The 15634-nt window shown below is 44.8% G+C and overlaps 1 protein-coding gene across 1 annotated transcript; it reads left to right on the forward strand.

Annotated features, from left to right (window-relative positions):
* Positions 1–8283: 8283 nt before the first annotated feature.
* Positions 8284–15201, forward strand: tent2 (terminal nucleotidyltransferase 2). Its single transcript, XM_071899704.2, has 15 exons — positions 8284–8345; positions 8664–8836; positions 8996–9115; positions 9244–9499; positions 9593–9707; positions 9785–9873; positions 9971–10034; positions 10397–10463; positions 10697–10773; positions 10983–11111; positions 11223–11266; positions 12203–12339; positions 13113–13204; positions 13340–13419; positions 13541–15201. Exons 2-15 carry the CDS (start codon positions 8700–8702, stop codon positions 13625–13627), a joined length of 1494 nt encoding a protein of 497 aa, XP_071755805.2. The 5' UTR covers positions 8284–8345; positions 8664–8699; the 3' UTR covers positions 13628–15201.
* Positions 15202–15634: the final 433 nt, after the last annotated feature.

Genomic DNA, 15634 nt, shown 5'->3' on the forward strand with positions numbered 1-15634 from the left:
CTCTCTCTCCCTCTCTCTCTCTCCTCTGCTGTGTAAGGCAGTGCCGTCTCTCCCTGCTCTGATATGGGAATGCCTGCAGCGTTGAGCGAGGGTCACACAGGGGAACGGAGAGGGGGAAGGAGCGGGTTGAAGGCTATATATAGACAGTGGGCCATGGTTAACTACCAAAGACACACCCTGCAGGACTTCTGCTTTACACACACACACACACACACACACACGGCCACATACATAATGCATGTGCATACACAGACATAATGCACAAATGCACCTACACACCCGCTACGGCCCAGGCATGGTGCAATTTCAAAAGTGTGAGTGTGTATTTGTATACTTGGACGTGTGCCTGTGTGTGTGTTTGTGTGTGTGTGTGTGTGTGTGTAGCATATGTAGATCAGTAGATGATCAGAGCTCCAGGACAGACCGGGTTGGGATTAGCACTTCCTCACTGACCTCTGAGTGACACTTATAAACCACAGTTTGGATTCACCCATATCAGTGTTGGGGATTACATAAGTTATCTTTGATTTTCAACCGACCATCCATCAATCATTCATGCATCACCTTCACACTCTGTCCATCTATCCCTCTGTCTTAGGGTTGCTCAAAAGCCTTACAATGACCTTATATGTTTCAGCATTGCTGGGGCTTCTTGGGTAATATCTACAGTCAGTACACACACACACACACACACACACACACACTCAAAGCGCAGGGTGCAGAGGGGGATATTCTGGGCTGGCAGTGCTGGCAGAGCAGGAGATAGAGAAGTGCTTACACTGCACTGAGGGGGTGATGGGGGACATCAAAGGCTTGCTGTATAAATGAATATTAAAATTCAGCAGCAGCACCCCTCCTGTGTGTGATTAACCAAGACTGGGAGAGAAGGAAAAACATGGAGACAGGGAGAGAGGGGGGGGGGGGGGGGAAGTTAGACAGGAAAAGAAAGAGAATGATGGGGAATGGGGAGAGCAGGAAGTAAGAGAGTGAATCTGGGATGATTAATGCTGCTCCACAAAGCTGCTTGTGGAGAGCTGCGTGCAAATTATCATAATCATCGACAACAGTGTAAGTGGCGGAACTGTGAGTCATTTCAACTGTCTTCCTGCTCACATCACACAGCCACGGCCTTCCCGTATGATCTGCGCAACAGCCGTTTGGCACCAGTAACTTCACTGCATAGTCTGATGGAGCTGTTGCAAATGCTATGCTTCTCGCGCCTTAACTGTATTTGGACGATAAATACGGCACAGTTACTGTGATTTCAAGTTGCACTTGATTTTCTTGAGCCAAAGAGGTTCGTTCCAAAATGAGACACCCACCATCTGAAAAAAATAGCAGTGCCTACTCCTACAAATGAATGTTGGAATGAAAGTGAAATAAATGATGGAATATGATTAAAGCTGTATGCTGTTTTCTTACAAAATAGAGACATTGGTGGAGACAGGATGGAACCATTTACATTTTTTAAATAATGACTACTGAATTTCTATTGTTTTTTCCCCAAAATATATAACAATTTTGAAAGAAACCCTTGTTTTCTTCCTTGAAAAACAGGCATATCTATAATGGACACACACACACAAAAGGCATCACATCCATTCACTCGCACACACAGACTCAGAAACAGACTCCCATTACACAGTCTTTTTTAAAGTGACTCTAGTCTAAGCCGGTAGCCGGACCAGACTGAGTGGTTAGGGGATTGCATTGAGGTCAGTTTAGAACATGCTGATCCTCTTGCACTCCAGCGATGAACTCCAGCAGTAGCATGTAGGCTGCATGGCGGCTACACAGGTTTAGCAACAGGAGAACACACAGAAGCAGCAGGGAAAGCCTTAAGATGCTGTCTATCTCCCTGCATGAGTGCAGAAAACAAAATAATGAGAGATAAAAGTAGCAAATGTGTGGTTAAAGATGGAGATGGAGTGTGTGTGTGTCTATGTGTGTATGTGTGTGTGTGCTCATGCATGCAGGTGTGTGCGTATGTGTGTTATTAAACCACTTGAGTGTGAATGTGAAGACAAAGGTCAGTTCATTTTATTGGGCAAGCTTGTAACTGTCCGTCCCAAAGACTCATGATCTGGTCTCTCCAATCTGGGGGGGGGGGGGGGGGGGGGGGAGCAAGAGGGTAAGCGGGAGGTGTAATTGCAGTGGGATAAGAATGAGTGGGAAAGGAGAAAGTGTGGAAGGGGGAGGGGAGAGGAGGAGGAAGACGAGGAGGTTTTTAGCATGCAGAGTGTAATGCGTGACACAAGGGCAGGTGATGGAACGTGAATGTTAAAACAGAGAGAGAGAGAGAGAGAGAGAGAGAGCAGAGAGAATGAGAGGGGGAGGAAGAGAGAGGGGGGTGGTTGAGGAGAAGGTGGAGGTGTTGATGAATGTAGGAAGGGATGGAGTAGTGTTGATGCATCCACCAATCTTCTACCGGGAGGAGAAAACGAGAGGAGCTGGTATCTATCTTTTTTTTTAATCAAAACCCACAATATATGCAATCACGTGAACTATGACTCTAAACACACACACACACACACACACACACACTAGGAATGTGATAGAGAAAAGAGGATATAGATATTAAGAAGAGAGAAAGAGATGGGCCTTTGGGAGCTTGTAGCTTTCCTAGCCAGCCATTTGGCGCTGCACTACCCAATGTAAACATATTTTAAATGTTTTTTAAATGTAGTTTCAAGGAGTGTAGGGTTTCACACACAGCTACAACAGTACGGTGTGTGTGTTTGTGTGTGCGTGAGGAAAAAACAGCAAGCATTAGGCCTTCTTATGTCTCGCCCGGGGCTCTTGTGTAGTCCTCACCCCTGAATCATTTTCCCGTGCAGCGCTGCACCGCTAGCTCGCAGGCAGAGAGGCGCTTTAACATCGGCCCTGCCACCGCCGACAGAGCGTGCGCCGGCCATGCTGATTACCACAGAGACTAGCCCTTCTGCAGCAGAGCTGTGTCTCCTTCATGTGGCCCTGCTCTCCTCTCTTACTCGCTCGTTCTGCCATTTCTCCCTCAACACGCTGGTCTGCTCCCTCTCGCTCTCTCTTTTCATCTCCCTCTCATCTAATCTCATCCCTCTCTCTCTCTCCCTCTTTCTCTCTCTCATTGTCTGACGCTCTGGAAGTTCAAGTAGTTGAAACACAAAGGCTGTGAAAAACTGTCCTTTACACGAGTGGGTTTGAATATGCACACACACACACACACACACATGCACACACACACACACACACACACACACACACACACACACGTACACATGGACACACAAACACACAGTATGGTGATAAATTGGGCTGAGGTGAAATATCATGGATGGATAGATGGATGGATAGATGGATGGATGGATGGATGGATGGATGGAGGTATATGCTGACAGGTATGCTGTGATGTAAAGTATGTTGTGATGTAAGGAGTCAGACCTTACACCTGTGTCACAAACCCTCAGCTGTACACGTGCTAACATGTATTGATTGGTGAACTACACGCTGCTCTGCATGTCATAGCACCTATAGGGCCTTACACACACACACACACACACACACACACACACACACAGATGGATATTAAGGAGAGAGAAAGGGGAGAGGGGTTTTGGGGAGCTTGTAGCTTTCCTAACCTTCCATTCAGGGGTGTCCGCGCATGCACACACACACAAACACACGCACACACACACACACACACACACACACACACACATCTGCAGTTCCAGGAGTGATGGCAGGTGCTGTCTGTAGGGCCTCTTCTGCTTCAGGGGGTCGATGCACAGATGTGAAAACGCTCTGAGTCAGGGTGTTGAGCCCCACAGCTTACACACATGTCATTTCATCACACAAAAGGCTGAGTTTTATTTTCTACTTCAGTATGTCCCCTTCGACTGTACAGCTGCCCCTCTTTCTGCAGATGCTGACAGTGAAACAGAGGGATGATAAAACAGGCCATCTCATGAGAAACCCCCCCCCCCCCCCCCCTCTCTCTCTCTCTCTCTGTATGCACTGGAAGTTGTCCCTCTTTCCAGAGCTTTTCATTAATTTAACAGAGTGGAGCTTAAAGGCGAGCAGATCTTATTTAAGGTAGAGAGAGGTCATTAATGAGAGAGCTCTCTGCTGCTCCATCTACTGGGAGCGCCTCGGATGACCTGAACTATAAACACACACACACACACACTCTCTCTCTCTCTCTCTCTCTCTCTCTCTCTCTCTCTCTCTTTCTCTCCCTCTCCTTTTCTCCCTCTATCATCTCTCGTTCACACACACACATACACAGAAAGAGACAGAGAAACTCACTCAGTCTCCACATTGATTGTATTTGCCCAAGGAAGTGAGTTTGCACCGGAGAGAGTGTTGATGCATCTCCAGTTCTCGACCAACACTAATGTTCTCTCTCGATGCCATTACCATTAGAGCTGTAAGTGGCTGGTATTGAGCCATGGGGCCGGAAGTGAAATATGACTCTATCTGTCTCTGCCATTACTGCTACAGACAGGCAGCGGCACAGACACAGTCAGGCCTTAGATCTATAGAAGCAATATGATCCATACACTTTCATCACATCTGCACCTGCACAAATTCATACATTAATACGCCTATCCGCTCAGGCACATGCACACACACACACTGTATGTAATGTTATTAATCACAAATTCCTATATGTATTCCACTGTGGACCTATTGAGTGGCTGAGTCAGTTGCATAACAGCAACTTAGTCACCAGCAGCAGCTGGCAGAGCCCAGTGGAGAGTGAGGCAGAGTGGGAGACGAGTGGGAGACCGCTGGGTGATGTTGCTGCCCACACAGTAGGAGGGCAGAGTGGGCGCCTGGGATGCCTCCAGAGTATCATAAATAGTTAATGCAGGAGTTTTGCCTGATGCCTTGAAATCGCGCCATGCCTGTGCCATATTGTTAACCTCCCACTGTGCAATTAATCACAATGAGCTGCGGGAGGCGGCTGTTAACGAACGGCAGGCTCGGCAGGGGAAACGGACTGCTGTGCTCAGGGTTAGGGGACATGCAAATGAACAGTGCCGCGCGCTATATGGCTGGCATTTCACTGATGTGCGCCTGTTACCGAGGATGTGTGAGGCAGCGGTCACCACGCCGCCATAGAGACAGCAGGCCACTTTCTGTCAGCGGCATTATGGGATTATTGTAGAGTCGCTGCTTCCGACCTAATGCGGTTCTCAAACCTTTTCATTTGAAAGAGCCTCAAATAGGCTACATACACATAGATCCCTATTTGATAATATTCTGTCCTAAGGCACGCGATCTGAGGAGAACTGCTGTTAGACATGCCTTCATACAGAATTACATAACTGTCTATAATGTAGGTGGGGACTAAACGGTGGGACAACGGAACCTATAAAAAATTGTCATCCTTGTCATACATTCTCTCATTGTGCTAACCTCTGGTGAGTGAAATAATAGTGAAATTAAACTATAGTTCATTTGGCTGAGGACCCCCAGAACCCCCCTTACGGACCCTCGGTAGGTCCCCGGACCCCACTTTGGGCACCACTGCATTACCCCGCTGTTCTGATCCTAAAAGTTTAATGATGGGGCAACTTGTGCACCTGCATTCCTGTCTTATCATATAGGCCTATACTGAGTCTTTTCTATCAGATATAATGTTTTCAGAAGGAATTAAGAGAAGTAAGGTAACGCTTCAGTATTTGCTCTTTTTTGTAAAGTGTGATGGAGAGAGCTTTGGCAACATGAGGACAGCGGCATCACATCAAGGCCCCCAAAGGATCTCCATTCAATCATACATCTCAGATAGACCTGATCCATGCATCCATGACATGTGAGGATTATAAGGCATCATGTAATGCATACTAGATAGATTTAGATGATTACATCCAGGTCATTACGGTGTTATGCCCGGTATAGTTTCCATCTCGGGGAAGTTCATTCCCAGTGAAGCAGCCGCAGCAGCTGATATGAATACCAAAAGGGGGAAACGAAAACTCAGTCAGCCTGCGGGATAATAATCACACTTACCCCATTGTTGTGGTCGAAATGAAAAGCGACACCTGACCACTGATCCTTTACACTGTTGGCGTCGGGTAATACAAAAAATGAATCTCTCGGATTGGCTGCTGCGTATGAAGGTCTTCTCCTCTACACGACAGCCTCCCCGGTTTCACCGTCGGTGCGTCTGCAGGAATTTGATGGCAACTGCTCCATTCCCTCTGCTGTCACCGGATGAAATCACACGTACATTTCATTCCGCACATGGCATGGAAATCGTTCGTCTTGTTCTTCTTCTCCTTCAAAGAGGCGAAGTGTCCTGTGTCTGTGTGCGTGTGTGTGTGTGTGTGTGTGTGTGTGTGTGTGTGTGTGTGTGTGTTGCGCGTTGGGTGATGGAGCAGCGCTGAGGGAGATCCAGTATAGAGTCCTATGGAGATCCGGCTGGCACCCTGCTATTGTCGTGTGAATTACAGATCCTCGCTGGAAGGGTGGAGAAGCCCTGCTGTCTGACTGGAAAAGACAACCCTCATTTAGCCCGCAGATAACGCACAGAACATCACACTGTCCACCCGCGTCTCTCTCTCTCTCTCTCTCTCTCTCCCTCTCTCTCTCTCATTACCATAGGCTCACAGGCTACACCCCCTCTCTCTCTCTCTCTCGCCCAGACTACAGCTATTTCATCCTTGGTGTCCAGTAATGCTACAGAACACTGTTGATTTCTGACTATAGTCGGAGCTCTCTTATCCTATATGTAACATCACTTTCGGGGCTTTTTAATAATTAATATAACAAATTATTGCTTTCATTATCAACGCTGTTATGTGGGGTCATTTTGCATAGATAAAGATAACCTACAGTTTTCATATTGAATATTGATTCAAGCCTATACACACAGACTCCCTGTGTGCCCCAGAGGGTTTTTTAAAAATCCCCCCGCTCCCCCCCCCCCCCCACATCTGGCTGATACATCCGGTTCTCTCCTACTCAGATCAGTCAGTATCGAACTGCCTACGTCACGACACCGTCCTCCGCAGTGACGTCACCCGGCGCTCAAGGGACTGATGTCATTTGATGCTTTGTTGCTTTTTTTTACAAAATAAAAAAGCTTATTAGAAAGTAAAAAGAAAAAAAAGAGTTAAAAGAAAATTGTATTTCTCTGCTCTAACCTTTCATTTGCCTACTTTAATTTCAAACTTTGAATTCTACCAACAACCCGATCCTAGGTTTGTTCTGTTCTGTCCACTGAAGAAGTCAGTTCTTTGCCTATTATAACCCAAGATATTACAGCTAATTCAGGAAACAGAGATCCATCCTAGATTTGGGCAATTGTCTTTCAATTAAGTGCCTTTTAAATTGTTTAAATTGGCAACCTTCGAGCTGTAGGACAATTTCAATCCCCATTTTGCTTTTGATTTAAGTGACTGAATTACACAAGATCCTTTTCTGACTTTTATAATAAGCCTATGAGATTTATGAGAACTCAAAAAGATTGTTATTGTACATCTCAGCCTTTCTCAAATCCATCTTCCTCAATGTATGAGGTCATTGTTAATCTATGTGAGTTTTTTTTTTTCTTGAAATAAAATCAAGTCAGCAAAAAGTGGAAAATGGCCAACATCTAATTCTGAACTTTGTGGATGTGAGGGAATAATCTTTATTCCCTCACATCCACAAAGTTCAAAATTGCTGACTTGAATGTAAATAGCCAGTAACATATTATAAATAACATATTCATAAATATTTGACTGTCCGAGGCCATTGGAATGGCATATAGAAATTCTTAAAGTGAGTGTTTGTGGGTATTCCCTCACACCCACAAACACTCACTTTAAGAATTTCTATATGCCATTCCAATGGCCTCGGACAGTCAAATATTTATGAACATGAACAACCTGACACTGGAAACCAGAGAAACTTAAGACTCAAACATGTCATCAGGTATAAAGTCTGGAGATGTGCCATAGAGAATAAAAGAATAAATCCTAAAAGAGGTGGAGTCACAGGGATGGTTATGGGGGGTTTCTGGTAATAAACTTACATTTTCTGGTTTAAAACTCACAAAACTAGCCTATAAAGCTCAATACAAAAGTTGAATACAAATTCAGCCTCCCATTCAGTGTGTACGGAGCAACACCGGATGACATTACAGAAATTAGTGCTAGTATTTTGTTTTCTGGTCCTCAGTTGAGTGGCTCAGGGTGAGAGTTGCTCCTGTTCACAAATATGAACTGTCTGTTCAATATTAACTGTCTGTTCAGCTCTAAATTGAGTGGCGTCCCCTTTAAATCGATTCATGCATTACGTCATGGCATCAATGCGGAAGTTGTTACGTTAGGAGATTAGCACCATCACAGTTTTGTTTACATGTGACATGCGATTTGGTAAGTTGTGTAGCGTATGATTTCAGTATATAAGTAAACATTTTATCTCATCTACACGGGAACGCAATGTGAATCTACATAGAATAGGCCTTTAATGCCGTTAATACCGTTTCTGACGACTGAATTAGCTTGCTAACCGTTGCTCAACGTTAGCTAGCTAGCTACACTGCACGCTCACCAATAAGTTTCGGTTTCCTCGGTAGTCACTCGGCATTATCGTTAATGTTGGTTGATGATATCATTAATGGTGAGTGCCACATTTTTCCATCAGTACCGACTCCCCTAATTGTGATGTCACTCTGTTTTTTTCACGAACAGCGAAGTTGATGCTGGTCCTCCGTGAAGAACCGCAGCATGTTCTCCCGCAGCGCTCCGCCGAGGGGGCGTCCGCCCTACAGGGGTCACAGTAACGGCCTCCACCCGGGACCCCCGGTGCCTCATCATCAGCACCACCAGAGACTGGTTGATGCGCGACTCAATGTCAACAACAGGTAACTGAAGAAACTGGTTTACACTGTTGTTGTGCTGGTCGTCAACAACATCACAAAAGCAATATAATATCAATCTCAAATGGAAAACTCACAATAATGGTCAGTTGTTAGGACCTTCCTGTCCTTACAGGTACAGTAACGTTGTATATGTGTGTCTAGCTTCCATGTTCGCCCAAAGCCAGCTGGCCTAGAGAGGATGCCTCAGTATGAGTGGAGGCCCACAACACCGACCTCTCCTGCCCTGGGCCCTCCCCCGGCAACTATGGCCAATGGACGGAAGTAGGACATTTTCTATACATTCCTTATTGAATAATCTCTGTCTCATTCTCTTCTGTCCTTCTTTATACCCAGTGTCCCTTTTTATGAACACGTGCCTATGCATTTTCTCATCTTTGTGTTTCCTCCAGGAGGCAGAATGACGACCGCAGTCCCCATGCCTTTAAGCGCCAGCGCCTTGACTCCCCTCTCCTCCAACAGAGAGGCAGTCCTCTCATTCAGACCCCTCCTCCCCTGCACCGTCCTGACCAAGAGGTGGCGGGGACGTCTAGGATGGCCCACTCTAGTGTTGATCGCTCCCATCCCAGCCCCCTGTCCCAGCCCTATCCCCAGGTACCTGCTGTCCCAGGAGGCACCAACATGCTGCAGGCCTACGCCAAGGACAAGGTATATTGAGATGGACATAACCTTCAGTTGACATATACGTGTATGCAGGCATGCTTGGGTTAGTGTGATCACTGCATGTGTTTGTGCCCTCAGTTGAGCGGTCAGATGGTGGAGCTGTTCGACGCGTGCCAACAGCAAGCTTCTGATTTGGCCAGGAAGGAGACGTGCAGGACTCGGCTGCAGAGAGACATACAGAATATCTTTCCAGGTATGTGAGGTACGCACAGTCATGCTCCGCTCTGGCTTCCCCCAGTGATCCATCTTCACGAATTGTCCTTCTCACAGTGGCACGGCTTTACTTGACTGGGTCTTCCATGAATGGATTGGGCTGCAGGACCAGTGATGCTGATCTGTGTCTGGTCGTTGTGGGATCCGTGAGTATTTCTGAATCTGTCCCTATCGTCCAAAGCTGTGTCAGACTGTAGCCAACACACACACACACACACACACTCTTCTTTTTTTCTCTTTCAGGTGGATCACCAACCTGATCCTATTTATGTACTCTCTCTTCTCCAAAGGTTGTTCAACTCACTGTGTGAGTATTAACAAACCATTTTTACAAAGGTCAATTCATTTTGAATAATTGAGTTATGTACCCTTCATTTTCTACTTTTTTGAACATGGTTGGAAAAAATGATTATTTAGCCTCGTCTGATTGTCACCAACAAGTGCCACTGGGCAAAGTAAGCAAAGTAGTTATTGGAATCCAGTGTGGGTTTCTGTGCAGTAGGACTTTTGCTTGGGAAAGTTCATGTGATGTCCATGTTTATGTCCAGATCTTATGTTCAGCCCAGACTCCACTAGGGGGAGCCATTTACTCAGTGGAAGATTCAGGCTGACAGATTAGGAAAGTGAAACAACTACCATGCATTCCGTGACATTTGTTTTGATTCACAGCGTATCTAGAGAGGAGTCAGCTGATCAGAGCCAAGGTCCCTATCCTCAGATTCAGGGAGAAAGGCAGGTAGGAAGAAAACATTCTGTGTTATTTTAAGCCTGTTATTTTGACGAGCCACTGTGCTCGAAACATCACAACTACTTTGGTGCATTAACAGTAATTGAAGGTAGCCTTCCACTTTGCAGACTGATCTTCGCATTTATGGGAAGAAAACATGAGTCACTGCAGCCAGTGTTTACAGTGTCATCAGTTAGAGATGATGGCTAATGTACCTCTCTCTTTCTGCCCCCCTCCTTTAGTGGTTTGGAGTTTGATCTGAATATCAACAACACAGTGGGCATCAGAAACACTTTCCTTCTTAGGAGTTATGCCTATGGTGGGTGAGACCACAGCTACTTCCATTACTACTTCCCACACTTTGATTTCAGTGGGAATGACTTTTCTAGACTCCTCTATCAATTCTCCCTCTGTAAGAAGAGCCAAGTTCACTCTGTACATTTGTACAAACCACATACACTGGAATCGTTCCCTCAAAGGAAGATTGCTAAGTTACTGTGTTTTTGCTTGTGTTTATGCTTGTTTCAGCTGATCTCAGGGTAAGGCCCATCATCCTTGTCGTCAAGAAATGGGCAGGCCACCATCACATCAATGACGCCAGCAAGGGGACATTAAGCAGCTACACACTGGTGCTCATGGTGCTGCACTACCTCCAGAGTCAGTACAGTCACACAGATGCTCAGACACCTCCAGCAAATCCTTTTTTTCATTCTCATATATAAGTTTGACTTAAGATGAATCAATCTTTTGTGTGTTCTTGTTTTCCAGCTCTTAAGGAACCTGTCCTTCCCTCTCTTCAGAAGGATTATCCAGTAAGCGTCCTCACTGTTGCTACAACATAACATAACCTCATTTCCATTAACAATTTAGGCATTTAGCAGACCTTCCTATCCAGGGCACATACTACATACAATAAGTGTGACTGGAGAATAAGTTTATATTTGTGTATCGCCAACATCGCAAGCACAAAATACAGGCAAGGGACAAAATGACAGGAACTATTTCTGTGTCACCGAAACTATTGCATGCATCAAAAAATCAACTAGCCTGTTATGAAAAGGTGCTACGGACTAAAGTTTAGATGCAATTTTTTTTATTTCAACCCTCCGTTTTGACATGATGGCCACATTTCAAATGACTGTAAACCATTTAACACATTTCCAGGCAAATATTCAAATTAAGTCTGAATTCTATACAGAGCCATATATTATTCGTAATTTAGAAAGAAGACAAAGGTCCCTGTGCGCCCAGTTGAGAACTAGCACCCTGCCTCTGGCGATTGAGGTTGGTCGATTCAAAGGTGTACCTGAAGAACGTTTATGTACTCTGTGCGACTTTATATAGTGATCTGAGGAATTCTTTATTTAAAAAAATGCAAGAGAAAAATCCTGATTTGCTCTGCTCTTGTGAAGGTCATATGTTAAAATGGCTTTTCAAAGAAGAGGTTTTTACTTAGTCTTCTTTTCCACGCTCTCTTTAGAAATTTTGCCAGGGTATTTTGTACCCCTGGGTTTTTGTAAATATTATAATCCTGTGGATACAGAATCTGTTTGTTGATTGTTTGTGTCGCCATGTTGGATGTGTGTATGTGATGTACTGTGTGTACGCTGTGCTATTGTAGTGTCTTGTAAGCCCATGAGGGCTGGGCACCTAATGGTGCATGACACTTTAATAAATTAATATCATCAAATCATCCAGGCAGCAATTTCACCCAGCTCAGACTCTTTGTCCTACATGTTGTTTATCAGGAGTGTTTCAATCCTTCGATGGAAATTGACATGGTTCCAGAGGGGCCCAGACACATCCCCCCCTACATCTCTCCAAACCAGTCCTCCCTGGGAGATCTGCTGCTGGGCTTTCTCAAGTACTATGCCACAGTCTTCAGGTAATTCCTAAGGATGTGACATTGTGAGTCTGGTGCTATGCTTCTGCAGCCGTTAGGTGCACTCTTTTTTTTTTCTTGCTCCCATTTCACATCTCTCTCTCCTCTCACCTACTTCTTCTCCCTCACCCTTGCTTTCCAGTCTCCCCTCTCTCCCCTTCCTCCTCTATCCTGCATCCTTGTCTCTGGTTTCATGTTGCTGGCTGAGGGGCAGTGGCAGGTGGGACCTTTGGCCTTAGGCAGCACTATCATGTCATGCTATGATGCCTGGTGTTTATGTATGTTACCATGCCACAGCATGTCTTGGGGTGGCCACAGGGGGAGAATTAAAACACACACTGTACATACATGCTTTAATTCTACTCGTTTGATGTAAGTACTGTACAGTGTAAAACACTGAAAAAGGTCACATATGTTAGGGAAAATGAACCCAAAGTTTTTTGTTGGATCGGAAAATAATCACTGTTATGCATTTAAAAGCATTGTAGCAATTTCCATAGAGGCTGGCTGTTTGAGAGCGAAGCCTGCAGCGCCCCAAGCTCACTTTCCCCCTCCAATGGGAGGAAGGCAAAGTAAATCTTAGACAGAATTTTATTAAACTGAAAAGTGTCCTGAATTGACACAGTTGAAAGGAAAAAGTGAGCATGTTCAAAGTTAGGAGAGTAAAAGGAGGATTATTTTTCTAGCTAAAAAACCTCCTTAATTATTAGTCTTCATTTTCAGTTTAATTTACATCAAATAATTCCCTTGCTGTTGTTTTTTTCCTCATCATGCAGGTGGGATAGGCAGGTGATCTCTATACGGGAGGCCAGAGCTCTGCCCAAGACCGGCTCTCGAGAGTGGAGAAGCAAATACATCTGTGTGGAGGGTAACTATTACAGTGGACATAACATACACTGCCACCACCATAAATATTAGTTTACAATCACTGGAACAACAGTGTTACAGAGGTCCACAGTAATGCTGCATGTCCAGTGAGTGACGGTGATTCCTTGTGTTTCAGAGCCATTTGAAAGAAATAACGTGGCCAGGGCGGTCCATGAGAAGGCCAAGTTTAACGCCATCAAAGCTCAGTTTGCTGAGGTACGTTACTCCATCGGGACAGCTGTGCTACCTTTACATTTCTCCCTCCCTGCATGCCACTTTGACCCAGTTGTGGGTTGTTCATAATCCTCCTGCTTCTCATGTCTCTCTTTCTGTGCAGTCATGTGGGATACTCCAGCGGAGGAAGGACCTGAACTCGATCCTCCCCGTCAGAGCCACCATTAATAAGGAGTCGTCCAGGAGATAAGGGATTCCTCTAATTAGAGGAGCTGACTGGAGCCTTCTACCTCAAGACAGGCCTGTCCCCAGAGATGATGAGAGACGTTGGGGTGCTGAGGGAGAAGACCCGCCTCCTCCCTGCCACACAGGCAGGGAGGAGGGGACTCTGGGACTGGGACTCTGGGACTCTGACTTACTGCTCTCTCCCTATCGGGCGGTTTGAGTATCGGTCACATCGGTCCTGCGGCAGAGCCTGCTGAAAATGTTACTCTCATGGACAAAGGTTTCTGCCACATTTGCCAAATTTATGCCATTGATAATATTAAAGTAACAGAGAGCGGAGGGGGAAAAAAAGAAAAGATTCATGGGGCGACACCAGAGAGCTATGAAATAAAATCATATTGCTGTTAAACTGGTGATGAGTGACGCTGCACTGTGGCAGGATGGTAATGGTCAGTGGTGTTGGAGTTGGTTGTAGGCTGCCAGACGGCCCTCGCTCCCAGCACGCGCAGCATTACTGCCAGGAGGCATCTTGAATATAACTATCAGAAGACACAAAGTGATGCCTGCTAATATCTGAAGCTAGGTCAGACTAAAGCAACTGCATTAAGGTTTGACAGACCGGTCAAAGGTTAGTAGATTAGTAGTCAGTCTCAGCCAAGGTTATGCCCTCTGATCTTCAACCTGGGTAAAGTCAGATTTGGTTGAATCCACATCGCCAGAGCCATACTGTACAGACTCATTTTGAAGATACCATGCTGTTGCTGCCACAACTTCTTCATTTCTTTTTTCTTTTTTGTTCTGGTATCTTTTTCTGTCCTCAATCTGTCTCTGTATCAACTTATTACATGATTTATATGAGTCATTGACCAGTTATCATAATTTAAAGGCAGCTTTTTCTATGTTTTTAGGTAAATACTGAAGCAATTGTAGATTTAAACACTATAGAGACACTTTTTTTTGCAGCTGTTTTAAAGGCCTACTCCAGTAACAACATCATTCCTTTTCAAGGTTTTAAGCTCCTCTGAAAACTGATCATCTCAACAAGTGGTGTTTGACTATCCTTGCTAGTCAGCGTCCCAATCTAAATGACATTCAGGTAGTTACTAGAGGAGTGTCAAGAGGCCGGACTCTCTGGATATTAATACCATTATCAATGCTCCTGCTGTGTTGTATTATTTTCCCTCAACTGGTGTCAAGCCTGTGCTGTGTCTGTTTCTGTGTCGCGAAGTCCAGCCTCAACCTGGTTAATTTGTGACATAAATTAATGAGTCAGTCGCTTTTGATCAATTCACTAACTACATAAATCAGTGCAAGAATTTACACATAGATGGGTGTGGTTTCCTTTTTTTGTGACTGTTTGGTTTATATTGTTCCTTGGCTCTTTTTGTACATTTTGTACCATACTGTCTTTTAAATGTTTATTTAAAGGATTACATTTCTGAAGATGTACGTATGATGATGTTTTCTTTTTTTGTTATATTCTCAGTCTCTATGTGAAGACCACTGCATAGTGAGATTGGGTGGCATCCAGTTTTAAGGTAATTTCCAAGGGGTCACAGGACAAAAATGGTAAAAATAAAATAAAAATGGTTCATCCTGGATATTCTGATAAATTTAGAGTCACGGATGTTATTCACACTCATCAGCCACTGAGTAACTGTGCTCAGCCTGGTAACAGCTATTAACCAAAAATACCATCAAATTTGATCGGTCTAATCCATCCAATTTCGCCAGATTTTTGGAAATTGTCAAATATAATATGGGTGTCATTTCACTTCTTCCAGCTAATGCACTCTTTCCCCTTTTACTAAGCTCAGATGTCATTCAAAATGTCTAGGTGTTTGTGATTCATCGGCCATGAAAAAGATTATGAAAAAAAGGATGATTCCTGGATATCCAGACCCTCTGCAAGCTCTCTGCAGCCCCTCTGGCAGCTTGTGGGCTGATATTTTCGTTCTGTGGTTTTGACGCCTTATTACACCTAGTTTTATGACTTCTGCATAGTGTCAGCAGTGATAGGAGGGTTTGGTGT

Source organism: Centroberyx gerrardi, chromosome 8, assembly GCF_048128805.1.
Source record: "Centroberyx gerrardi isolate f3 chromosome 8, fCenGer3.hap1.cur.20231027, whole genome shotgun sequence".
NCBI lineage: Eukaryota > Metazoa > Chordata > Actinopteri > Beryciformes > Berycidae > Centroberyx > Centroberyx gerrardi.